General features: G+C 43.5%; 3 protein-coding genes across 6 annotated transcripts in view; 2 read left to right on the top strand and 1 right to left on the bottom strand.

Moving 5' to 3' along the window:
* Window positions 1-21578, top strand: part of LOC6493074 — a 41362-nt gene extending 19784 nt beyond the window's left edge. For 2 of the 4 annotated variants that reach the window (XM_032454068.1, XM_014908714.2), the window contains exons 3-20: window positions 6435-7181; window positions 10366-10502; window positions 11417-11604; window positions 11681-11784; window positions 11866-12096; window positions 12174-12304; window positions 13071-13253; window positions 14166-14195; window positions 17145-17336; window positions 17396-17805; window positions 17869-18087; window positions 18148-18481; window positions 18537-18803; window positions 18865-19048; window positions 19105-19311; window positions 19381-19582; window positions 19714-19807; window positions 21329-21578. In XM_032454068.1, the coding sequence (XP_032309959.1) occupies window positions 6435-7181; window positions 10366-10502; window positions 11417-11604; window positions 11681-11784; window positions 11866-12096; window positions 12174-12304; window positions 13071-13253; window positions 14166-14195; window positions 17145-17336; window positions 17396-17805; window positions 17869-18087; window positions 18148-18481; window positions 18537-18803; window positions 18865-19048; window positions 19105-19311; window positions 19381-19582; window positions 19714-19807; window positions 21329-21358 (3890 nt within the window). In that variant the 3' untranslated portion in view covers window positions 21359-21578. Of the gene's footprint in view, window positions 1-5579; window positions 5814-6434; window positions 7182-10365; window positions 10503-11416; window positions 11605-11680; window positions 11785-11865; window positions 12097-12173; window positions 12305-13070; window positions 13254-14165; window positions 14196-17144; window positions 17337-17395; window positions 17806-17868; window positions 18088-18147; window positions 18482-18536; window positions 18804-18864; window positions 19049-19104; window positions 19312-19380; window positions 19583-19713; window positions 19808-21328 lie in introns of those variants that run through there. The other 2 variants (XM_001956954.4, XM_014908715.3) reach the window with 2 other exon arrangements.
* On the bottom strand, window positions 21558-24088 carry LOC6506922 (zinc finger protein 674). The gene is made up of 4 exons (XM_001956955.4): window positions 23659-24088; window positions 23080-23605; window positions 22637-23017; window positions 21558-22574 (listed from the first exon to the last, which is right to left on the bottom strand). The coding sequence occupies exons 1-4, from the start codon at window positions 23943-23945 to the stop codon at window positions 22440-22442; spliced, it is 1329 nt and encodes a 442-aa protein (XP_001956991.1). The 5' UTR covers window positions 23946-24088; the 3' UTR covers window positions 21558-22439.
* A 37-nt stretch (window positions 24089-24125) lies between these two features.
* Window positions 24126-26672, top strand: LOC6493075 (COP9 signalosome complex subunit 3). The gene is made up of 9 exons (XM_001956956.4): window positions 24126-24273; window positions 24388-24636; window positions 24700-24962; window positions 25020-25214; window positions 25270-25446; window positions 25856-25987; window positions 26053-26235; window positions 26300-26367; window positions 26424-26672. The coding sequence occupies exons 1-9, from the start codon at window positions 24219-24221 to the stop codon at window positions 26437-26439; spliced, it is 1338 nt and encodes a 445-aa protein (XP_001956992.1). The 5' UTR covers window positions 24126-24218; the 3' UTR covers window positions 26440-26672.
* The last annotated feature ends 64 nt before the right edge of the window (window positions 26673-26736 follow it).

Below are 26736 nucleotides of genomic sequence, written 5' to 3'. Positions count from 1 at the left end.
CGGGCAGCCACTTCGCGCCGCTCTTGTAAAAGTTGAGTGCCACTTCGGCAGGGAGTTCAGTGGGTGGCTCGATGGGTTATTTATCTGCCAGCCGTTGCCTTTCGAAGTGACTAACGTTCAGTGGCTTCTCTTCGCTTCCCATTGATTTAAAGCATTTAAATAGAATTACAGCAGGCCCGAAAGTCCTTTGGGCTCACCTCCAACATTTTTTCATCGCACTTTCGGGATGTGTTATGCCAAGGATTTGCATAGAAAGCAAATTACTGTGGCGAAAACAATTTTCCTTTTAAATCTAAATGAAGCGGAACCGGAGCGATGGTTGGAGCCAAGTTATTTTGCCGACACACTCCGACATTGCTTAGTTGTAAAGAAAATCTCTTCCTTCCCATTTCTTCCCAGCGAGATGGCAGATGCGAAACGACATTGTGACAAATGCTTAGCAGCTACAAAATGTGACAAGAAATGTGTCTCACTGGGCTCCTTCCATGTCCTTCCAGGATTTGAATATTTTGCATTGCCATTTGCTAGGCCTTGTCTTCGCAGTCTTGCACTGTACATGGGGAGAAATAGTGTCACAGGACAAAGGGGGACATTCGGGGCAAAAAAGAAGAGATTGCACATGAGGAGAATATTAAATTTAAACCATATTTAGAGCCATAGTCCTTGGCTGAGAAAATAAAAATACTAAGATTATGACACATATTGTTTTCCGTGTACATTATATGTGGGTCGCGCATCCTTGAACGTTTCGCAGCTTACAAATCCTTGGCACGCACATCAGCACCAGCACCAGCGCCAGGCTTGCCTCATCAGTCGCCCGCCCCATCCCCAGGCCATCGTCGGTTTTGGCCATTGTGTATCCTCTTAACAAAGGCAAAAGTAATTCATGCAATGCGCCCGAAGAATCAACGCACACATTCTACATATTTGCTTGGCAAAATAATAATACCAACAACATCGACAACGACGGCACATAAAGTTGATTCAGGCGAAGGATGACGATGAAGGACGAGGCTGAGATGACAGGCGATAGGCAGCAGGCAGCAGGCGTGGCAAGTCCTATGCTCATATGCATATCCTTGTTAGAGGCATTAAAATTAATGACATATGTGGAAGGCGCCGCAAACACTCCAATCGCTTTAAACGCATTTCAATCAGAGCTTTTTGGCCGAGTTCGCCGAAAGCGATTTCAGTATTTGCTCGTCATGCTCCGAAAATATCGATATTTCAAATCAAAATTGAAGTGTGACAACACGGCGTATGCTTGATATTTCACATTTCAGTTGGAGCTCCCCGCACTTGCTACATTTTTAATTAAAAAGCCCAGCAGTGTTTGGTTTGATCTATTTGAAATAACATGCATATTTTTGCACAAAAATATTGCCTTTTTCTGAATGGTTAGGCATATAGTCCTTGCATTATTGAGTTTGATGCGGTGCTGCTGTGATGGTGAATACAATATTAAATGGAATTTCCCGGCTGTCACTTCTGGGCCATCGAACCGAATTATTCATGCCGCATGCGGCTCATTAGGTAGTTTTGCCAAAGCCCCTTGAACGACAATAGAATCCTGAAGCTCTCAAATGAAATTCAAATTTCTGGCCACTCTGCAGTGATCTGGGCCTGTCATATTAATTAGCCATCCCATTCCATTTGGGCCAACTGCCCCCTCGCGCTCCCAAAACTAAAAACTAATTAAAAAGCCGTGTCGTTTCAAGCCCTGGCAGCTCTTTGGAATTTTCGGTGCTAATCGAATTGTTGAAACGCAATGAAACGAGTGTCATTGGAGCTCCTGACACAAAAAAATAGTAGAATAGAATTGAGAGCACGGGTTGAGCTTTCAGAAACTCTATCAGACCCGGCCACCCATCCGTCCAATCGCCAATTCAATTCATATTCATTCCGGCCATCAAATGACGGCAAATGACAGCGAACAATGAAATCAAATTAAAATACACTTTAACGCCGCGCAGAGTGAATGACAATCAAAGGCTAAACAATGGAATGCCACCGAATCGATTTGAAAGTGGGTGACTGGGTGTGGGAAAGGATGTGCTCGCGTTTTTATTGCCGTCTGACAGCCGAAAGGAAAGCGCCATCAATTCTGACCGAAAATCCCCGTGACGGCTTCAAGTGTTGCGTGATGTTTCAGTAATTAAATTCTGACATCCCGAATGTTCATAAAAGTGAACTTAATTTAAGGACATGTGCAAATATAAGGACTTACCAAGGAATGTCCTGGCAGAAAAATAACTCTTATTTAATTTAAGAAGTGATTTACGAAAATATCTTGTAAATAACACTTAATCCGGAAACTTTCTACTCAAAACTGTTGATGTAGATGCATATTCGCCGAAAAAGGATATTAAAACAATCAAATCCCAGCACTTACTCAATAGGCTTTGCTCTCGAGCAAACAAAGTTATTTGCCAAAAGAAACGATGGCTTCAAACACTCAAGTTTCATTAGCCCTGTTAAGTAGAGAGGCACGCCCGCAAACGAAAGCATCCTCCGGCCAGGATGCGGCAGGATCTGCAGCCTTTGGCACGACGCCTCAGTGCCGCTAAGCGGCTTAGTGAAAGTCCTTTGCCAAATGTGGCAAAGGCAAGAGCGGAAAGGAATAACTGAATATGTGACAGGAGGCCTCTTTTTTCTCCAGGACTCTTCCAGGACGCAGCTTTGGTGTTTAAATAACTTTGACGCGCTTTCCCTATAATATGTATGAGCATGAAATACATTACTGTTTGTGCGGAAATTTCATCCTTTGGAGGGAAAACTTTGATGACGAAGGCAGGAGTTGACGTGCCCGAAAGAATTTTGACTTCTTTACTCGAAAGGAGCAACTTGGGAATTCAAACTCGTATGAGACCCCGTTTAGCTCGTTACAATTTAGCCGCATTGCCAAGTCGTGCGACTTTTTGGGGCTTACTAACCCGCCCCATAACCGTCGAAGGCTGCCCCCGAAAAACGACTCTCGACTTCTTCCAATTTGCGTCGAGGAACTTTTCAAGTTGTGCGAGATACAATTTGTGTCGCTTTAGTTCTGGTGCCAAATTGCTGCAATTATCATTTGGCATTTTGGCAGCAAATCGCAGCGCTAATGAGGCGTCAGAGTCAGTGTCGACATTGAATGCAGGAATTGAACCGCAACTGCCAAAACGCCCTCGCGTATGCAACTAAATTTAAGCTCACACGCACACAAATTAAGGCTTCAGTGTGTTTCTCTGTATTTGTGGGAGTATTTTCGAGTGTGCGTGAGTGTGCATTTCCGTTTCCGCTGCGCCATTGGGACAAACTTTGTTGGGTCCAAAACGCAAAGGAACAGAGCAGAAATGCGGGAAAAGGATATGCAGCTACACCCGGAAAATGTTATTGAGTTAGGAGTTATAGAAATAAAATATTTTAAAATAAGATTGTCTGAGTAATAGTGATGGATAATGATAATAAAGGAGTTTACGATTCTTGGAAGGTTTTCTGCTTTATGATGGCATCTCCTAGAGTGGACATACAAACTCTCTACACCCTTAAGTTAAGACAATACTTGCTATAATCTTTTTCTTAGTGTATGATAAGTCAAGTTCCAATCCGGTTTGCCACAGAACGAGCTCCCAGCCAGAGCAATGACGATAAAGACGATGATGACTACCGACAATTCCAGCCGAGAGGCAGAAGTAACGACAAGTGACAACCGTGCGAGTCCTTTGGCTTTTTTTATGTGCAACTATTTTGCATATGTGTGGGCCGACACCCACACTTGTACATCCTTTTCCATCAGGGGTTAGAGGAAAGCCACCTTGGAAGGGGTGGCTCTCGCACATGCTGGCACTTGAGGAAAGCTGATATCCTCACTGCCGCCATCCTTTGAGTTCCATTAAGGCGGCGGCATCTCCATATCCATCTTCTGGCTCGTAAACAGATATGGCGATAGCTATATCCTTGCGTGCACGAGACTCCGGCCTGATAAGCCAGTCCTCGGCTAAAAAAATAGCTACTGTTTACGCTGTCGGATCGTAGAAAATGGCAACGCGAATAGCTTTTGACATTGAGTTAAGGAGGAGCCATTTAAATGAAAATGTTTTTCTTTGGCGCAAATTTGGCCGAGACAAAGTTGGCCACATTAAAACTTATTAGCAATTTAATGCACGACTAGACAGCCAGCGTCCAGTTCGTCCTTCCATCCCTATCCCCTTTTCAAGCGGGTTTTATTTTTACGCTGCACGAATTTGTGGCAAATTCCACTGACGCCAGACTCTGTAATGGCCAAAATGCAGAGGAAATCGGGACGCAGAGTGGCGCAGTGGTTGGAGCCATAAAAATGTTAAAAACAACATGCTGGCTGAGCCACAATCGCTTCAGGCATATTGGCTACCGCCGAAAGTCCTTTAAAAATAACAAGTCCAAGGAGTCGTTAAAATTGAAGAGTCTTTAAGCCAGACTTTGGTTTACTCGACACGAGTTCATTGCTCTTAAGTATTTTTGTTGCAATTTGTTATATTTTTTTACAAAGAAAATTAAACAAAGGACTTACTAAATACATTCAGTTTCTAAGCCTACAAATTGTTTTGAATTTAAGTGCTGGTTGAATAATATTTATTCGCTTGTAGCTGACTGGAGTGCCCTTGTGCCTGAGTTTCCCAAAAATGTTTTGCATGTTTTGTAAAAGTTTTTTTTTTGTCCAAAAACTCAGTGCCATAAACTACTAGATTTTCGTGTTCTTTGCTGCAACAAGCTAGTTTGATAAAAAAAAAAGCATCAGGATCAGCATCAGTTTCCATCTCGTTTCCCGCGTCAAGTACTGTCTGCTGACGCCGCTGTCTCTGAATATTTTCCTCATCCCTCAGATTACTTATTGCCATTTATTTTCACTCTAACAAAAAAAGGGTTTAATATTTAAGAATTATAGAAAACAATTCAATACCACGGTTGTAATTTTCTAATTCAAAAAACTAGACACGAAAACTAATAATTTTGTGCGTAGTTGTCTTTAAAAATCTTTGCTTTAAACTTTATTTTATGTTGATCACTTATAAGATAATTATCTGTTTATTTGCTTATTAGGCCCCCATTTTTCCCAGTGCATTCCATGCCAGCTTCCGTTCAGGTTGCTCGTGGTCCGCATGTCTGCTCCGTGTCTGAGCGTCTAATTTAAAATTATGCAACTGGCTTTTTTGCATTTTTTTTTTCTGTCGTTTTCTGGCTTTGTTGCAAGCGCGTGGTTTTCTGCGATTTTCCCTGTCGCTGGCCACATGCTATAATTTCCCACTGGCACTCATTGACTTGCGGACTTTGTTGTTGGGGCAGTGTTTTGGGGTCATGCGTTGCAAGGCCCCGAACAACATTCATAAATCATTCGCAGAGGTGGGGCAGCGGGTGCATGGGTGACTGGCTGCCTGGGTGCCTGGGTGCTGTTGTTTTTCTACTCATCGTTATCACTGGAAAGCTGCAATCGACAGACTCCCTGTTACTGTCTCCCCGGCCCCCCCCCCCCCTCCCCGCTTTTTGCCAAGCTACGTTGCACAAAAAACACATTAATCAATTCCGACCGACATCGTCTCTGGATGGCTGACTGGCTGGCTGGAGCGCCAGACCACCATGCATATATCCATTGTGTAGAGTGGATCGAGAAATACTCTCGTCCAGAAAAAAAAAATAAAATAAAAAATAGTGGAGGAAAAGCCGAAAAACAAGGACAAAATGAAACCGTTACACGCTCAGCAAGCGCAACCAAAAAACCGAAAAAGAATCCTCGTAACTTTCCAAAATGTGCAACGCGCGTGAAAATTCGTCCTTAGCGCGGCGTGAAAAATATGCGAGTAAGTCGCAGAGAAACTCAAAAAAATATACAAAAAATATATGTAAAAAATACTATAAAAAAGAGAAAATCAAAATAAAAACAAAAACATGTAGGAAAACTGTTTGTGCAGCAAATATTTATGATTTTCAATGGTTGAAGGCCTTGGTCGAGCTGCGAATATTTATTCGCAATGTTCGAGTATATTCGAGCGATAAATATTTGGCCATAAATTTGGCGTGTAATCGGCCAGCGAGGCATGTGGAAAGTTGTTTGCTCCTGGCATTTGAATTTAAAATTTTATTTTTCCCAAAAAAAAATTCCTATTCGGAATTCAATTATGTAGATTCTTATTGAACCTAATTTAATTAAAATGTGGGGAATAATTTTCAATTTATGTGCAAATGATATTAAGCAAAAAAAGGCAAATATTGGGGACTGATTATATTTCAAATTATGGAAAACTGGGAAACAATCAATTAAAATTGCTCAACTAAGAAGTTGTGCAAACACGGGCCTTTAATTAATCCAAAGTGCCATACAATTAGGTGTTGCTGCCCCACAAACAGTTTATTTTTAACAAAAAAACTTTTAATTATATTCGAAAATTAAACAAAGATCCTTTTTAAATCCTTCTTTTCAGGCACAACAGTAACAGTAATGACATTGAAATGGCGACAGAAATACAAAAGCAGAAAAAGGCCAAAGAAACTGAAACAACGAATACTTGCAACAAACACTGCCCCAGCAACAGCAACAGTAACAGTAACACCAACTGCAACAACAAAAGCAACATTAAACAGCAGACTGAGAGAAACGAGGAGCAATCAGAAGAAGAAGCAACAACACACAAAATGGCTGCCAAATGAGCGACAACGAAGTGTCGCAAAAATGTTGCAAGTTCTGCAAAAGGCACATCCAACACAATGTCACGCAATTAAAGCAACAGGAAGAGCAGCAACATCCACAATGACTTCCAGCTGGTTGCAACACCAGCAGCAACAGAAAAAGCAACTGCAACAGATACATCAGCGGCGACATCCACTTCCGGCGCTGGCGCTGGCGTCGGCCTCGACGCCGACCCTTACGCTGCTGCTCTGCCTGGGCCTCAGCTTGGGCCTGGCCGCCACGGCAGCGGCAGCAGCTGGCTCGGGGGCAGGTACCGGATCCGGAGCCGGAGCCGGATCCGGGGCAACAGCTGGCTCCCCCTCCTCCCCATCGTCCGGCCTTGGCAAACCTGCCAATTTGCAAATGGGTCCCAACTCCGCTCCGGCCGGCTGCTCCCTCGCCGAGTTCAGCTGCTCCAATGGGCGGTGTGTACCGCTCAGCAAGTACTGCAACAACGCCAACGACTGCGGCGACGGCAGCGATGAGCCGCGATTTTGCACACGTAAGTGAACCTTGCCACCAACACTGGGAGAAATTCTACATAAATTCAAGGGTGAACTTCAAGGGGGATTGTTCCTCCTTCCGAAAAATTCTGGGAAAGTATGGCCCAGTCCACAGCGATGGCTATATCTTTGCCAATTCCTATCCGATTCTTAAGCGGAATACCTTAATCGATTTGTGGATCGATTCTCCATCGATCTGCATCAAAATCTGGAAACAAAATATTTTTTAGATTTTTTGTCTCATTTTCTGGACAGTCCCCTCGGAAAATGCATGGAGCCCCTATATGGCCCCCAGCGATGGCTATATCTTTGCCAATTCCTATCCGATTCTTGAGCGGAATACCTCAATCGATTTGTGGATCGATTCTCCATCGATCTGCATCAAAATCTGGAAACAAAATATTTTTTTGATTTTTTGTCTCATTTTCTGGGCAGTCCCCTCGGAAAATGCATGGAGCCCCTATATGGCCCCCAGCGATGGCTATATCTTTGCCAATTCTTATACGATTCTTGAGTGGAATACCTTAATCGATTTGTGAATCGATTCTCCATCGATCTGCATCAAAATATGGAAACAAAATATTTTTTAGATTTTTGGTGAAATTTACTTGGATGAATTATTTTATGAAATAATTTAGATCTTTTTTGTCAGTGTACCAAAAGCGAGGAGTTCCGTAATGGAGCACGGCCTCAAAAACAATGTGTCGAAGGCAATTATGTAAAGCGGAAAATAATGAGAAGCAGCCAAATGGCCTGGCCAGTAAGAGCCTTGTTTGTCCAATTTGCGGGCCGATTGATGGCCGCCAACAGAGGGGAACAAGAATGGTAATGAAGAGAAGGCCATATTCACTATAACAAGTAGTTTGTCATAAAAAGAAAAGTCAAACTAACACGCTGAAAAAATCATCTTCACCACAAACACATTACGTATACGCAGTGTTGGAATATTTCCAAAAGCTCTTTTCAGAGTATACAATGAAAGTAATCTCTGAGCTTGGCGAGATGGCCAGAAGTAAATCCCCATGGAATCCTGCTTCGCCTGGAAGCAATCAAGCTTGTCAAACTCCATAACCGTCCGGCAATCAACTCCCTCCGCTGCAAGTCCTGGGCGGCATTCAGTGGCCGCCCTTGTAAACACGGCCTTCATGTGTAAATGTAATTAAGCACTCCCCCCATCGCACACACACGGACTTTCCATTCCAAACCCCTTTTCATACTATCCTGATAGGACTCGACCCCCTTTCGGCCATACCCCATAATGGCGGCAAAGTGAACTTCTCACTTTTGCCAATTGGCTGCCAGTTTTCTCCACGACCTCCGACCCCCAGCTTCCAACCTCACTGCCCACCAGCCCTCCAGCCTCCGGTTTCTGTTTCTGATTCTGATTCTGCTGCTGGGCGCGTCATGTCAAGCGTTGATGAATTTAATTAAGTATTTTTCAATGACATCCAATGAGATGGCGGGGCGAGGGGTGGAGGATTGGGAATAAGGACTCTTTGGGTTTTTTAATTGAACAACGAGCCTCCAGGAAGATAAGTGGTTGCGCTTTTTTTGTAGGCAACAGAGACCCAATTTCAGGGAAGCTATCGTAAAGTATTTACTGAATTTTAATCCCTACATGGCAATATTCAACATTATAATAAGTGTATAAAGGAATTAAAAATAAATAATAAATATTTTTAATATTTAAAATATTTTCAAGGCTCAGGGTAGTGTGTCTATTAAAGTAAATATCAAGTTCCCCTGCCTCCGATTTAGATTAAATTTAATGTAGAGTGTGAGGTTCTTGTAGTCTCTTAAAAATATTCAATTTTAGGCAATATATAATATATTTATTTATTTAAGAAAACAAACATAAAAACTAAGACCAGCTATTAATATTGCCAACTGAAAAAGAAATGACAAACTTACCTTAGAAATTTCGTAATGTTTTAAAAAAGAGAACGAAAATCCGTATTCCGTTGATATTTGGCTTTCGTCTAAAAACCGTAATTGAACTATCAAAGCCTGAAAGCTTATAATTTGTTATTATTGCTGTGGCAATTACGGCCACGCCCTCGCAAATCGAAACGCCCACAACAAGCCCGGCAGACTGACAGGCGGATAAGCGATACAGACAGGCAATCGAATTGGAAGTGCGCCTAGGGCTGGAACTGTTGAATGGGCACCCCCCCTCGAATGCAATCAAACTATTGCCATAATTATCTAATTGACTATTGATGGCTGAGCGCATAATAAATTTGATTGAATGCGGGGGCGGATAGCAATTAGAGCGGTAGCGACTACCAACTACCAACACTTAAGCCATAAAGTCGGATTTTGGCCAGAGGCCGCCTGGCTTTCGATTCATATGCATTTTTAATAAAACTAATTGAAATGAAAGGGAAAGGGGAAAAGGACTCGCCAGGATCCAAATAAGAAATTGGCAATTTCCATGCAAATGCCAGGATATTGGGGAGCAAAAAGACAAAAAGGCAGGACATAATTGCAAATAAATGCAAATCGCACAAGCATAAATCATTCTAGTTTGTGGTCATTCAATTATGAAAAGGACTTCCAAATCGGAATACATAATCGAGTGGAGGCGGAGAAGAAAAGGATATTCCTCGGAGGGTTTTCTTTATTTATTTAGAACCTAAATGTAAACAAGATAGTTATGTTTAGGGATGTTAAAGAATAAAATATTCAATCCTAAAAGAAATAAAGTATACCAAACTAATAATAATTAATTCTAAGGAAAATCATGAACCACAACACGTGGCAATCGTCAGTACTTATTAAGACTCTTCTTGGAAATATTTAATTACATTTTAGAGCAAAATAAACTCCCACCAGATCGTCTTCACGCCTCGAGAAAAATGACAAGACATTAAAGTGAAAGTACCAGCAATCACTCACCTTAATGGATTAATCTACTTTGCGTACAATCAGTTTGCATATGAAGTAAATGTTTTGTTAATTTGTTGCTCTGCCACTTTGTCGGAGCATCTGGCCCTCAGTCTCACAGCCTGGCGATGATTTATGGCGTGACGATTGCCATTTCCCAGGGCGATGAGCCTTTTGTGGGGAATCCCACTACCACGGTTGCCTGGCAGCGCGCTCCAAACAAACTAATTGCCAAACTAACGCTAATTGCATCATATATATACCCCGAACTATACGGCTATATACATTTATTTTCAGGTTGTAATCGCACCTACTACGGGGACATCGGACAGACCTACGCCTTGGAGCTGCATCGTCCCAAGCAGGACCGGGTGCCCTTTGTGTGTGTGCTCACGTTTACGGCGGCAGGAGGCCAGCACGGAGATGTGGTGCAGGTGAGTCAAGGAAGGGGTATTACTTTGCAGTACACTGAGCTCTAAGGGGAGACTTGAGACGCCTTTTAGTCCTTAAGTTGGAATACAAACTCTCTGTAGTAAGCACCTTTTTTTATTTCTTTCAACCCATTCTTTTTTCTCTGTGCATCTTGCAATCTAGAGAACCCCCTTCTGCCACTGATACTGCCTTTCACATTTTATTTTGTAAACGGGATAAACTACGCCATTAAAAGATAAGCAACAACAAAGAAACTGGGCGGCTTGTGGGTGGTGTCCTTTTTGGGCGGCCCTGGCAATATTGATTTCAAAGCCACTCGCTGGGGCGTAACAAATCCTACACCGAGTCCATGTCTACACCACCACCAGCCAGTTTGGGCGAAGCGGGAAGCAAGTGCCAGTGCCTGTTAGTTATTACGCCACTTCGCACCTCCAATTGGGATGTGGCAGAAGCCGAAAGGGGGAGAGTATCAGGATGTGGCAGTACCCAGTAGGAGGAGGCAGTAGCCAGTAGGAGGGGGCAGTAGCCAGAGGAAAAGGCAATAGCTGGCAGGAGGGAGGCCAAAGCCTTTGGCATGCTCGAGTGCCTCCCAAGAGCATTCTGCACTGATACCATGCCCACTGACCGAAACTTTATTACCGACCCCCTTCTTGCCTTTCCCGGCTCATCCGGCAAATACTTTATATCCTCGTTGCTCTTGGAGCACAAGATTATACTAGATTGCTGGAAAAAGTAACTATATTAACGAGCTATGCTGGGAAGACTTTAGTCCCAAGTTATTTAATAGAAAGGAATTGGTTCAAAGTAATTGAAACATATTATTAAAATATGTATGGACATCTATACCCATAAAGCAATTAAAATAATCAACAAATAATTATTAAAATGCTACTGAAATAACCCTTAACCCCTTCAGGTCACTCTGGACAGCTTCACGATTGGCAGGTTCACCTCGTACGTGCACGAGGGCTGTCCGGACGGATACATGCAGATAGCGGAGTCGGCCCGGACCCCCATCGGCGGCATGTGGTGCGGCACATCCTGGGGCCCCGTGCTCTTCTACAGCGAGACCCGCTCCCTCATCTTCACCATCAGGCTGAACAGGTGCGTACCATCGGGTCGCTTAACTGACCCCGACATGTAATATTCAACCCCAAACACCATGGCTTTTTTTCCACAGACTGGCCAGGGACCAGAGCGGCTACAACTTTGACTTTCGCATCAGATACAAGGTCCTGTCCAGGGACAGTTCGGTGACCCGATACGGTGGCATTAAGCTGGCAGGTGCGTGCCGCCGCAGAAATTGAACCCGGAATGAAAAACGGGGATGTAGGAGAGCCCTAATCCTTTCAACTTATTTTTCAGAGCTCGCCCAGTGGCACAATCGCAGCAGCTTCCTCAGCCAGCAGCAGCAACAGCAGCAGGCCGGGGGCATCCTAGAGGACTTCACCAACTCTAGTGGCGCTCGCTCGGATCGGTACGGACAGGACTTTAGTCTGTTTAGTGCGTATGCCAACAACAAGACCTTCATGGACTCGCTGGAGAAGTCGCTGGCGAAGGACGAGCAAAACTACACTGAGCCCAAATACTATCTAGGTGAGTCTCATACAGCTCTCAACAACTCATTAAGTACAATTTGCAAGTGTTTGTCTGATTCTGACTCTGATTCGCAGGTGACCTTATTCCGGGGACCTACTGCTCCAGGATCTTCAGCGACTGCGACAAGAAGGCCTGTCGCCTGCAGTCGCCCAACTTCCCCGGCATCTATCCCCGCAACCTCACCTGCTACTACGCAGTGCGACAGGTGAGCTACAGAACAATTAAAACGAAATTAAACTCCAGCCTCCGAGTCTAAAGTCCCGGCTAACAAGCCGAGTCCGGGACCCGAAAGGTTACACACCCGGAGCCTTGGCAACATTTCATCCACGTTATCCTGGGCACCTGACTCATAAAAATAGACCGAATTGCGTAAAATGCTGAGCCCTAATTTCATTCATGATGCGGCAACAAAGTTCAAAAATCAAGAGGGGAAAAAATTAAACAGCAATTTACATTCCAGAATAAAATGGGCTTTTATTATAATTAACTGGAGGAGCTGGAGCTGGATCCTGGCTGGCATTTTTAATATGTCTGCGGGGATGCTACATGCTGAGCATGTCCTTACGGAGTCTCCATAGAATATTAGATGCCTGTTTCGTAAGCTTTTGAATAAAAATACACACGAATTGAATGAAAAATAGAACCCTTAATTGCCTGAAAAGAAAAATACTTTTTGTTGCGAGTTCGCAAATAGAAATCCGTTGAACAAATTCGCATTCTCTTTGATAACAAATAGAATCAAAACAAAACAAATGGAAATAAAATGTAAAACACAAAGATCAATCACCAGCTGGAAGCCCGCCCAGAAAACGCCATTGAGTTTTGTAATTTAAATGCTCCAATTAATCCTCCCACTTCTCGGTTCCATTTCCATACTGGGACTATGCCGGAGTTCCGGGCATTGTCCTTCCTACCGAGAAAACATTCCTCGCCGGCTCATTAATTTGCATTTAATTCTCCTGTCCACACAGCACGACGTGCCCCACGGAAAGCACGCCCTGATTCTAGTCAAGCAGCCCAAGGGCAATCTGGTCTGGATCTCCACCCAGGAAACGGCCACGGCGAACAAAATGGCTCCGCCGCCCAGTGCCAGCGACAAGGATAAGAAATTCGAACCGAGGCTCAAAACATGGAATGACTGCGATTACATTCAGGTAATTAAATCTTTGCCTTTAAATGCACCTCCACTATCCGCCTCTATCCTCAACTTTTTTATCTCTGACTGTGTATCTGTATCTGTACTTTGTATCTGTATCTGCATCTGTCTTTGTATCCGCTTGTATCTGTGGCTCTGCGCCCCCAGAGCTGGACAGGCCAGTGTGTTTGCATTTGCCAACTTTAACGAGAAAAAGAGAGAGAGATCCAGCATAAAAATTACTTCCTCTGTTGGCCGGCAGGACCTTTTTTTTTTGGGAAGGGGGAAGGCAGTGAAACTGCGCAAAAAAACGACAAATTGAAAAAGAAATGAGCAAAAATGTGAAATCAGTTGTTTGCACGGGGTATGCTCCCCACCCCCAACAAACCCTCTATAATTTTTCCCTCTGATTTTCCACTGTCATTGCCCCGGCATTGTGTGCGTGTCCATGTCCGAGTTCCAGGACAAAGTCCTCCAGGCTCTTCGATAGGCGGCCCGCTCCTCGCTCTCGGCCAGTTGGCAGGAAGTGTTAATTTCGTAGCCTCCTTTTTGTTTGTCATCGGGAAGCAGGATCCGGACTCTATAAAGTCCCCACCAACTTAAAAGGGGCAACAATCGGATGAGTTCTTAATGAGCGCCGTGTATGCATAAATGGGGGATGAGCCGGGATATGAAGAGTGGAAATAAGCTGGGGAAAAAGGATATGGTTGAGGCTCAAGGAGCACAGCTTAATGATGGCACCTTAATGATGTTAAATAAGGGAAAAAACTAGACTATTCTTCAAGCAGAAAAAACGAGGGAGCTTGATTACGTTTTGTTTAGATTATAATCTCACTCTTCTCTTTTGGAAAACACTTAATTTCATGAAATGCACAAAACTAGACTATGGTAAACGCTCAAGTATTAAACAATCTGTATATGTATATTCTAGGAAAATGTAAAGCCCAAATGGAAATCCACGGTAATGAAAATAATCAAGAATTCAGCTAAAAACCAATGCGATTCAAACTCATATTGCCACAAATCAATTATAGCAGTAGATACTTTATAGAAGAGCACTTTGAACCACCCCCCAATCACACCCCTCTCTGTCTATCTCTTTCTTTGGCTTTATCCTCCTCTCTCTCTCTAGTATTAGCCACAATTATGCGATATATTATATATATCTTTCAATGTTCGAAACAATTAATCAAGTTAAATGTATGCACAACCCCCCAAGCAAACAAATCAAAATGATCTGGGTAAATCGACATCAATGGCATATCTATGGACAGGATAATATATTCATTAACACAAACACACACACACACACACACACACAGACACTAACAGAAACATACACACAGACAAGTTTGCAGGACATGTTAGAGGAGTAGGAAGAAAAAAAAATCTGTCATTGGATTTATATTAATGAACACTTGGCACGCACATCATAAATCGCACACAAGGACAGCGGGCGGACGGAGAGCCAGGACACCAAGGACATTAGTGGACGAACGTGCCTGGGTCTCATGTAAATAATTGCCACAGGCATTCATCATACAAAAGCCCGGGACATCCTTGCTGAATGAGAGGATGCCACTCCTGATGGATTTCCCACTTCCGGGATAGCCATTGAAAGAGGTCCTCTAAGCTGATCCGATCCGCTGCAGCGGTCAAAGACATTCCACCCCTAGGTCCTACCCACCAATGGGGGATAGAAGCTAAAAAAAAAAGGAAGAAATCCTCACTAGACCTCACTAAAACGTTTCGACGATTTCCGTGTCGAGGAATGTTGCTTTTAGTTGCCCATTTAGTCATCAGCAACTATTCAATTTCGCTTCACAACAAAATCCCCAGCCAGGATGGCCACCCTCGGCACTCCAGTTGCCATTAAATGCTCGTTGTGGCAGCAAGGCGTGCAAATCCCTTGGCCAGACCAGGACCAGGACCTCAGGCCCCCTCTAAACCGTTCTGGCTTCCAAGTTCCAAGCCATGTAACCCCTTTACTTTTTGCTTATTCAGTCGGAAAGCAATCCGCTCGGACGTTAGCGCCATTTGCAAGGATTGCAGGATCCTGCAGGCCTCTGCACTCTGCCTACAAATTGTCCAGCTCCTGGCCATTTCCCTCGGACCACCACCGTTTTTTTGCACCACTTTTTGTCGCGCTCTTAAGCCAAAATGTCCAAAAGTGCTGGCCATTTCGGTGCGGCATGTGTGAATAATCGTCTGATGGTAGTTGCATGAGATTTTCCTCCTACACAGAACGAAAAACTATGACTTATGCAACCTCAAATCCTTGCTCTGTAGAGTAACTACACCCCTGCTAATATTTACTGCCCCAAATAAAATGGAGGCAAAAAACAAGGACACCCCCAACCTATGCAACCCCCCATCTGTGTCCGCATTAATTTGTACAAACGCGGCGCTTTCAATAAATTTGTGGTCACAAATTACCTGGGCCCCGGAATCTGGTCTGCGGTCTGGGGCATAGTTTAAATTTGTGGCCAGGTGCACAAACAAGGACACCCACCCAGGAAACAGAAACCTCAGCTAAATTAATGCAAAAAGTCGCTGGCCACAAAACTAATTTGTCATGCGTTTTGGCCGAAAGGTAGGAAATGCCCATGGACAGGTCCTCACATCCATGGCCAGAGCCAGGACCAGGGCCAGAGCCTGGACCAGGACCAAAATCCCAGTGCCATTACCCCCTGAATACACAATCACATCTCGCACCTACGGCAAGGCCAACTCAATTAAAATGCGCACAATTATGCACAAATTTCCAACGCCAGCAGAAACCGCAAATAAATTAGTTAGACAGGTTTATGCGTGGAGGCAGTTGGTGTTTTTAAATAAATTTATTAAGACTAAAGACTCTTTTAAGAGATGAACTTAAAGAATTAAAAAAACTATCAGTTTTAATCTTTTAAAAAATATAATAACAAATATTATAACAAAACTAAACAAGTAATTCTTATTATAAACTAAGCTAAATTTAATAATATATTCCACTTATAAAAAGCCTTTAAATTTGTTAATTATTGTTATAAAAGTTTTTCCAATGAATCTGTTGATATCAAAGCCCCTCTTTTGGCACAGGAACACCCACAAATCCTAAAGGAAGTTTAGCAAATCACTTCATAAAATGAAAAAACATAGCCCTAGACCCTGATACTTTGAAAACATAAAACGTACACGGCATAAACATTTCGAACCAACTTAAAATGAGCTTAAAATGTTCGACATTTAGTGGACATCAAGTGCCCGGTCACATCAAAGCCATTGTGCTCAACAACTTGGACCTGCTCCAGGCTACTTGCCACCATCCTGAAAGTCCTAATACACCGCAGTATTTCTTTTGGTCCTTCCGAGCGGAATGTAACCAAAAATCACGTATACGTCCAGTGGCCATTAAGTAATATGAGAGCAGTGTTGCCAGCTGCACTTTGGGTCCACTTCTTCACAGCAATTACCGTTCCTTTGCACTTGGTTCGCTTCGACCCAGCCCCCCCCCCTAGCCACGCCCACCATTTTTGGGCCATACTCGGCCTTCAGCTTCAATTACTACACTTGAAAAAATATATTACAAATAAATATTAATTGAAATTAAAACCTTAAAACAACGTTTCCAAACAACTAAACAATAATAAATTACTCAAAGTATTAACTGAATTACTATTATAATTATTTATCTTAAACTTCTTTTTATAGTTGCCTTACAAACTTGGTTATTTTACGAATAAATATAGTTAGCTAGAAGTTTCTCACCGTGTAGCTAGTGGCACCCACATGGTGAAATCAACAACCACCACCCACATTTGTCGCTCGTCTCACTCATTTCGTTCTCTCCTCATCCACTCTGCTCTTTCTCTCCCCCACTTTCTCTCTCTCCCTGGGCCGTACTCTCGCACTGCTCCGTAACCCACAGGACTACGTGACCGTGTACGATGGCTACACCACACGTGACCCCATCATATTGAAGTTCTGCGGCGGCGGTCAGGCTGTGCCGGCGGCAGTTTCAAGTGGCCCGGAGCTTCTGGTCGAGTTCAGCACGTCTCCGTTTGGCACCTTCACCGGCACCTCCTCCCAGGTGCTGCCCCTCTACGGATTCCAGCTGGAGGTGAGTGCTCGCTGAGTGTTAATCACTCCGGTTTGTTTATTTTCCTCCGCAATTTCCAGGTGGAGGTTCAATTCGTGGACATCCAGAGTCCCACTTACTCAAAAAACAAGAAACCCTGCGAGTTCTGGATTCGCGGAGCTGGACGTGGCATCCTGGAGAATCCCAAGCACTCGTTGGCTCCCAACTCCACCTGCCTGTACCATCTGCAGGGCCTTGGGGTCTTCAAGACCTTCGACCACTTGAGTCTATCCCGCCGGACGAGCAGCCAGTCGGGAATGCATCAACCCCTGTCCCGGTTCAAGGTCTGGATATCAGTTTTGAAGTTCAACCTGGATCCGGAGTTCGGGCAGATCGATGAGACGTCGGTGGGGGCTATTGGAGTGCTGCAGACCCAGGAGGATTGCAGTGGCATGCTACGCATTTGGGATGGAACACTCAGGGATGCTCCTGTTTGCAAGGATTTAAACTGGTGGGTTGTACTTTCTAATTATCCTTCATCCATGTCCTTTAAAGGATAATTATTATATAACAGTGCCAGTGAAACGACCAGCTACAGCAGCTTAGGACACTATGCCACCCAAAATACCACCAATGTCATTGCCCGCTTCTGCCGGGGCACCATTCCCAGGACCTGTGATCGCTCCAACATCAATGAGACCTACGCCCGACCCTGCTCCATTTCCGAGAGCTATGTCTCCAGTAGCGACGCCATCACCTTGGAGCTGCGAAACACCGAATCCACAGCACTTAGGTAGGGTTTCTGGAAACATTTTCTGACAACCTATAGTTACTCCAATGTAATATCTTCCAGACCCCTGGATTTCAAGCTGAAGTACGAGTTCATCGACCTCCATCAGGATGGTCTGCCCTGGGGTGGCGGCGAACACGATTGCAATCGAAAGTTTCTCAGCAACATGATGGATCGCAAGGATCCTGCCATTTTCCGGAGTGTTCGGAACATATTTTTATTCGGAAGAGGCGGCACCCGGAACCTGAAATGCATCTACAAGTTCGAAGCACAGAGAGGCGAAAGGGTCAGGATCAAGTTACGGAAAGTAACAACCACCAATAGACCTTGTTACTCCAAAGTAGATGAGGACATCAACAGATCCTTCTGCTATGGAGACACTAATGTTAGAATAGAGGTAGGACTACTACACCTTATCATGAAATCCTTATTTATTTTTAATCCCTTTCTAGATCTTCGAGAGACCCTATCATGACTCCATACTCTTGCATCGTGGTTGCATGTGCAACTCCTCCAACGAATCCCACCTGCCCGTGGAGTATACCTCCACAAGTCGCGACGTGGAGGTCCACTTCATAGCCCAAAACATGACCACCTTGGACGACCCGGACACGGTTAACTTTGAGGGGATGTTTGAGTTTGTGAAGGCTCCCACCAGCTGCAAAGATGGACGCCGGAAATTTGGACCCAGCGGCACCATAGACATGACCTTTGGAGACGTAAACCCTAATTAGTCTTTGAATCCTTAAACTATAACTTATACTATTTTATTATCTATAGATTGAATGCCGATCAAGACCCTGGCTAATTGAACCTTCCAACGGGAATAAGTTCTTGTATGTGCGTCTCAAGGCCATTTTCCTGAGCAAACACAATCCCCTGAAGACCCTGAATACCACCTATGTTCATACCGATACCTGGAGATGTGAGACCAAGTCGAGGGCAGTGCTTACCACTTCGGAAGGTAAAGTTTTCTTAACCAAAACCGCCAATCTTCTAACTGAAAACTTACTAATTCAGGTCTAACCATTGTGGCCTGCCCTCTGAGTCCCGATTCGAGTGCTTATGAGTACGTGGAGATCTTCAGCTCGGGTTGGAATGAAAGACCCAACTTTGCGCTCATCAACCGATCTCGTGCCATCAGCGTGGAGTTCCTGCGTCCCGGCAATGGGGAGTACTCCTTCAACTGGATGGAGCTAGTTCCCAGACCCACTCTCAGCATGGCGGGTAAGTGTCGCCTACCTTCCTTCCTCCTATTGGATATGTATTAAACACCTTATCCTGCCGATCCAATAGAGGACTGCCAGTTCAAGTGCGCCGAACTGGGCGCCTGTGTGAACGCCAGTGTCTGGTGCGATGGCGTCGTCCACTGTCCGTCCGGCGATGATGAGGCCTTCCTCCAGTGCTCCGCCCTGATGAAGCTACCAGCCGAAATCCTGGCCACTCTTTGCCTAATCTTTGTGCTCTCGTGTTGTGCATTTGCTGCCTTTGCTTACAAGTACGTATATTTTGACTTAGGATCTACTTATTATAGAGATTCTTTTTACATTTTATCCTTAAAACAACTAAGAGTTTCATGAGAATCGTGGACCATCTTGTAATCCTTTTAATCCTTTCTCTTCCACGCAGAAAAATCAAACGCAAGCTGCGCGGCTCCTCGGTGCTGCAGACGCGGCTGAAGTCGCTCAGCTCCATGGACACGGCGGTGTTGGATGAAAAGGAGGTGATTTGCTGACAAAGCGACAATTCTGTGCGTTATGTGGAGATCGATCGTGTCACCACGGTCTGATGCTCGACGACCAGTAACGTGCAGAATTGTGCCCCGGAACAGACACCGCCACAACAAGAATACCAAGAAACAGAAACAGAAATCACAACCACAACTAACGCGACTGCGAAACGCAACAATGAAACAATGATCAAGAAACCAAACAAACAAAAAGGCAACACTTTTTCGAAATCAAAACCAAAATCAAAATCGTTCACCTGTTTTTTAAACTGCATTTATAAGAAAGTTAATGATGATGATGAGAAGGAGCAGGATATCGTGCAGGACTCCACTAGAGTTTGCAGGATTTCATTGATTCTATTTCGTATCGACCTCTATTTTATAGATCACAAGACTCGAATGACTCGGATGATGTTCTTTTTTAGTGTCGCGCAATTTTATAAGCAATTTTCTAGGCCTAGGGTTTTTCGTATGTATTTTCGATATGATTTCCCGATATGAACTCGACCCAAACAATCACACACTGTACATACGAACGATTGCGTAACACGAAAGGACAGTAACGAGAACGAGAACAAGGACCAGGACCAGAAACAGGACTTATTCTGACTAGTTAAAACTTCCATTAGGTTCGTTTCTTTGGTTCTTACAGAGTACTCATAGACCTATGTAGATACAACTGTTTCCTAATAGCCTTTAAGTGTATCGTACTATGCTAATCAAACTGACTAAAAGAAAGGAAAGGATGAAAGGATCATAGGATCTTAGGATCAAAGGATCAGAGGATAGATTTTTTCGGGGAACGTTTCAGAAACTCCCACAGCATTTATTATGCGGCGCACAAAACCAAGAATAAGACGAGGATTAAACCAATTAATAAAAAAGATGAGAAGCTGGAAGTTGAACCGACAATTGCAGGCGTAGATCGTAAGTGGAATATGTTTTACATTTTAAGATTGATGGATGCATCGTAAACGTAAATTAGTCGCCAGATAGAGGACGGTAGAGGGGGCATCGGCGGTTAGTCGGATATGTCAATATATATATATATATATAAACACATATATATATATATACTTATATAGAAGCTAGATGAATTCGTTAGTTGTTTAATAGACGTTGTAGTGATCATGGATAATATCAGCATAATCAAAGCTAAATCAAACCAACCACTTGGGGGTATTTCGTCGTATTCAGATTCAGATTCAGAAGTCGTAGTCATTTCCAACTCACGCCCATTGTTGTTAAAGTTGTTTGTTGTCTCCAATGTGCACAGTTCGCTCTCATAGATGCCACAACCATGCCACAATCATCTAGCGCCTGCTCCCTTCACAACCAAAACCAAATACCAAATACCAAATCAATATCAGTATCAGTATCAGTATCAGAATCAAATCAATTCTTTGCATGGCAATCCTCGTATGTTGGCTCTCGGCTCAATGGCAGCTAACTTAATCGAATCCTTTTTTTATATTTTGTATTCTCTCTTTCGAACAACCCGTTTGTGTGTCGAAGAAAAAAGCCGTCGTTGAGACCAAGATCTAAGGATCGGGGATCCAACCAAAAAAGCAAAGCAAAGCGGGAGCCCAACCGGGCGACCAAATGGAGGGAGCAGGGATCAGGGACTCCGAAAGACAACACAACACAGTGTGCAAGTGTGAATCGGTTGAAATGCAATTTTTGTTGATACTCTTCCTTCGTTTAAGAACTGTAAATAAAAACAAAATAGAAAACAAATAGAAGCTGTATGATATTAACAATTTTACATTGAGCGTTTTATTTGCCAATTATTCTTTTCTGCAATGCACACCTCAGTTGCACTTCTCTCTCTCTGACAAACACTGAACATGTTTTGATATTCGAATCAAACTCAGACAATAAACGTTTAAATCTATTCTTTTTGTAACTCAAAGTGGCCCGAAGGTGGTTACTTAGTTCAATTACTAAATAGCTAACTTAACGAGAGCAGGAACTACTTCATTTTGGGATGGCCTGCAGACGATTCAAGACATTCTAGCGTAAATAATTAAATTATTGTAAACATAAAGCCCAACTACTAAACCAATTAACTAAACTAAATGATTAACGGACTTAACCAGTTATTAGCGAAACTGCCCTTGTCGTAACCTAGATTATTAAAGCGAGCGAGTGCGCTCTGATCTTAAGGCCGAACTGAAACCAGATGAGTATCGCAAGAGTAGATTTTTAAATTTTAAACAATTAGTTTAATATGAAACCCTAATAGTAATGAAAAAAGAAAAAAAAAACCCCAAAAACGGAACACGGTAAACTAGCATGAATAAATAATTCGAATGTTGCTAAAAGAAAACAAAACAAAAATCATATCAGATTCTAAAATGATATTAAAATTAAATGGAAAAACTGAAAAACTTAATAAACGAGCATTCAAATCCCCAAAACCAACTGCATGAGAACATTATTTTGTACAGCACTCTTTACAGCACAATTCGGAAACCCGCACACTTTTAACCCCAGATATCGTAGACCAATGTAAGATATAAATAAAATACGATAAATAAACCCTTTAATAAAAAAAATAAATATAAGGAGAAGCATAAAATCCTAGCTTACCCCCACGACTTGAAACTTCTACTTTTCTAGCTGCCTAATCTTTTAAATAAGTTGGAAATTGAGTATCTTCCGAGGGTGGTGCTGGGATTGTGACCCCTCCGGTATCCACAGCCGGTTCATGTGGCAGGGAATCCACACTCTCTAGAGGCATAAAACAATCGGCAGATATCTGAAAATATTTCAAATTTTATGAACTATTCTTAAATTATTTTAAATTCAGTAAAAATGTACTTCGCCGTTTTTATCGCCTGGCTTTTGTGGGTACTTGAAACCTGTGGAGCCAGTGGCATCCATCGAATCATCACAGTTAACTATCAGCCCCTGGCGGTGATCCTGTTTGTGGGCCAGCAGTCTCTCTGCATTTATGGATGTGTAGCTGCAGAGATCGCAGCACAAGTCCCGATAGGCCTCTGGGTGATTGAGTCGCATGTGCCGCTTAAGAGCATTGGCCTGGATACATTGGTAATCGCACTGGCTACATTTGAGGCTGCTCTGGGTGTCCTGGCTGCCATGACGTTGTCTATGTTTGTGCAGGACACTGGGATCACGTGTGGAGAACTTGCAAACCCCGCACTGCAGGGGCTTTTCGCCAGTGTGCTGCCTCATGTGGATCTTTGAAAGAAGTATGATTGGTGATTGCAAGGTAATTGAAAACTAAACCGCTTTCTACTCACTATTAGACTGGCTTTGCGAGCGGTCTTCTTGCCACAAACGTTGCAAATGAAAGGTTTTATTTTGTTGTGCACTGTTTTTACATGTTTCGACAACGTTTTCCCGTTTACGAATTTCCGGCTACAAATCTCGCAGGTCTTCTCCGCATAGTATTTGTTTTTCTTGGAAGCACTTGTGGACGCCACTGGCTGTGGAAGCAAGTCTCCTGTTTGCTCCTTCAGTTTCTTTCTACGTTGAACAGCTGCCAGAGATCGAAGGACTCTGGGTCGCCACTTCTTATGGACGCGCATGTGTCGCCAAATCAGAGCAGACACGGGAGACTTGTAGTGGCAATCAAGAGCAGGACATTCCAGCAAGTCCACATCTACTTGGTGGCTCTTCCACAAGTGGGCAGAGCATCGCCTCCAATTGGGGAGCTCCAGTCCACACTCACAGCAAGCAAAGCTGCTGTCCTTGTGGCACCTCGAGTGCAGTTCCATTTTCTTGGCATCCAGGAACTTGAATGTACAGTCTTTGCCAAAGGAGCACCTAAAATTATACTTGTTTGTAAAGGTGTCGATGAATTCTTGTAAAATACAGACGGTTCCAGCATGTTGGCTCTCAATACCAAACGAAAGTCTTTAAAGGGCATGGGCTGCAGCTCTTTTGGGTTATCCTTCGGGTCATCTATTGGTTCTTCTGGCACATCATGGTCCTGACCCACTCCGACTTTTTTCTGCTTCGCTTTTGTCGTTTTCTTCTTCCCAACTGGCGGGGAAACTGCCTGGCAGCCGTGGAAGTACACCATGTGGCCTCGTAAATCCTCCAGAAGATCATATTGGCGCAAGCACAAGCTGCAGACGTAAACAATGCGGGGAGAGTTTTCCATTCCCAAAAACAAAATTTATCAAAACAATGTTAGTAGTTTTGCCGCTAGTGATGGCACTTCAATAGTTGATAGCGCCATCTACACAGTTTTTCGGTATTTTTTAACAGCTGATTTTAAATTCAGAGTAGCTGTAGTATTTTTGTTACAAAATACCAACTTTCTAGAGTTTTTTTTTATAGAAGTAAAACCCACTTGGCAACACTGTTTCAATAGGAATTAGCGTGTACATTTTCGCAAAATAATATAAATACACTGTCGCGGAGACTCGCTAAAATGGGCAGCGCGCTGGAAAACTATGTAAATCAGGTGCGCACGCTGAGTGCCTCCGGTAAGTTTTCGATCCGGCCGCCGAAGAGGGCGGCGTGCAGCATCAAACCGGCAAAGCCGCCGCCTTTGTTTTGTTATTTTTTGTGCAAATTTCATTCTGCCGGGTATTTTGCAGCAAGCTACCGGGAACTGGCCGACGAGCTGCCCGAGTCACTGTCATTGCTGGCCCGCAACTGGAGCATCCTAGACAATGTCCTCGAAACGCTGGACATGCAGCAGCACACGCTGGGCGTTCTGTATGTCCTCCTGGCCAAACTGCACAGCTCATCCACTGCGAATCCGGAACCGGTGCAGCTTATCCATCTAATGCGCGACTTTGTCCAGCGAAACAATACTGACCAGTTGCGCTTTGCCGTATGCGCCTGTGGGTTGCAATATTATTCTTCACAATTAGTAGAAACGTATTAATTTCCACCTCTCCCCTCAGTTTATGAAACGTGCCACTTGTTTTCTGACTTTTTGGTGCAAAAGGGCATGAGTGTTTTGGGCATCCGCATCCTGTCCCGTGCCATCGACCAAATCCGTCAAATGGACACTCAGCTCACACCCATCCACGCCGATCTCTGCCTGCTAAGTCTGAAGGCGAAAAACTTTAGCGTGGTTATCCCCTACTTGGATGCAGACATCACAGATATATCGACCGTAGCCGCCGAGTGCAAAACACAACAGCAACAGCCAAACCAGCACACAGTAAAGATCTCTAAGAGAAGTTTAATTTTTCACTGAATCTGTCATCTGTTCTCTTAGGACGCCAACAATGACGCCAAGTACTTCTTGCTGTATTACTACTACGGCGGAATGATCTACACGGCGCTGAAGAACTACGAACGCGCTCTCTATTTCTTCGAGGTGTGCATTACCACCCCGGCGATGGCCATGTCACACATCATGCTGGAGGCCTACAAAAAGTTTCTCATGGTTTCACTGATCGTCGAGGGCAAGGTGACATTTACATAATCACTTCGGAGCAGCCGTATATCTTCTTATTGCATTGCAGATAGCGTTTATACCAAAAAACACACAGGTCATCGGACGCTTTATGAAACCGATGGCCAATCACTACCACGACCTGGTCAACGTGTACGCCAATTCGTCCAGCGAAGAGCTGCGGATCATCATCCTCAAGTACAGTGAAGCATTTACGCGTGATAACAATATGGGACTAGCGAAGCAGGCAAGTATTTCCCATTTGCTGATTAGAGTTTTATTTTTTAAATCTAAAAAAACCTGTTGATTGTCTATAATTAGTATGGTTATGGGGGCGGACCATAGATATTCTTGATGCCAATTATTTTTAAACAAAAATAATGAAAGTACAACCAAGGCATGGACAATTAGCGTGATTTTAATGACAGCTTACTTTATTACCGAAAAAACCATACAATTGGCTAGTCGAAATTATAGTTCCTGCAGCCCGCAAATCATGTGTTTATGGCTTTTTTGAATGCAATAATAAAGCTTTTCGATAACCCTTTATAGGGTTGATATAGAGCTCACAGTCAGAAAGTAATAGATTTATATTTCCCGACCATTCTAATCTTACAGTGACCCTATTTCATAATTTGTTATTCAATTAATTTCAGGTTGCCACCTCCCTCTACAAGCGAAACATCCAGCGGCTAACGAAAACCTTCTTGACGCTCTCCCTGAGCGATGTAGCTAGTCGTGTCCAGTTATCCAGTGCCGCCGAAGCAGAACGTTACATCCTTAATATGGTAGGGGATTATAGATATAGTATCCATATTCTCCAACTAACCCCAATCATCTATCCATTAAACAGATAAAATCAGGTGAAATCTATGCCAGCATCAATCAAAAGGATGGCATGGTTCTGTTCAAGGACGATCCAGAAAAATACAACTCACCGGACATGTTCCTCAACGTGCAAACGAATATTTCTCAGGTTTTGGAGCTAGTTAAGCAAATAAATAAAATGGAAGAGGAGATTATACTGAACCCCTTGGTATGTTGCAACTCATCTCCAAATATTTCTTCAATTTTTATAATTTTTTTTAAATATTTGGCAGTATGTGAAAAAGGCTCTTGGCAGCCAGGATGATGACCTTACGTCGCAGCATCCAAAGACTTTCTCGGGGTAATTTTAGAATAACTTACCAAGAAGAACGTACAATAATTATTATATCCCAACAGCGATCCCACAGATTGATGATGCCACCGCCGTAGATCCACCAGCAGTTCGATCCACCTGCTACCACTTCAACGCTCATCATCCAATTCCCAAACATCATTTCCCACATATGTACATCGTGTCGCAGCGGCGAGGCCCTGGGCCTAAGTGCTGATACTCATCCAGCTAAAACAACATAAAACTGCGCTCTTATTGCAAATTTATAGATGAACATGCTATTTTAAATAAACTATGTATAAATCTATGACTAAGTCCGGCTCTTCCGAAATCCTTATCACCAAGTTTGATTGACTCACAAATTATATGTCTGCGCTG

This window comes from Drosophila ananassae, chromosome 2R (assembly GCF_017639315.1).
Source record: "Drosophila ananassae strain 14024-0371.13 chromosome 2R, ASM1763931v2, whole genome shotgun sequence".
NCBI classification, from domain to species: Eukaryota; Metazoa; Arthropoda; class Insecta; order Diptera; family Drosophilidae; genus Drosophila; species Drosophila ananassae.
This window is presented reverse-complemented; position numbering and strand designations above follow the sequence as displayed.

What these genes read in the sequence shown, in the direction of transcription:
- LOC6506922 (XM_001956955.4), bottom strand. Translation starts at nt 23,945, where the DNA reads ATGGAAAACTCTCCCCGCATTGTTTACGTCTGCAGCTTGTGCTTGCGC. An exon ending in AGAGCCAACATGCTGGAACC is followed by an intron (nt 23,606 to 23,658) that starts GTCTGTATTTTA and finishes GTATAATTTTAG; the next exon opens with GTGCTCCTTTGGCAAAGACT. An exon ending in CAGGCGATAAAAACGGCGAA is followed by an intron (nt 22,575 to 22,636) that starts GTACATTTTTAC and finishes AAATATTTTCAG; the next exon opens with ATATCTGCCGATTGTTTTAT.
- LOC6493075 (XM_001956956.4), top strand. Translation starts at nt 24,219, where the DNA reads ATGGGCAGCGCGCTGGAAAACTATGTAAATCAGGTGCGCACGCTGAGT. An exon ending in GCGCACGCTGAGTGCCTCCG is followed by an intron (nt 24,274 to 24,387) that starts GTAAGTTTTCGA and finishes GGTATTTTGCAG; the next exon opens with CAAGCTACCGGGAACTGGCC. An exon ending in GCGCTTTGCCGTATGCGCCT is followed by an intron (nt 24,637 to 24,699) that starts GTGGGTTGCAAT and finishes CTCTCCCCTCAG; the next exon opens with TTTATGAAACGTGCCACTTG.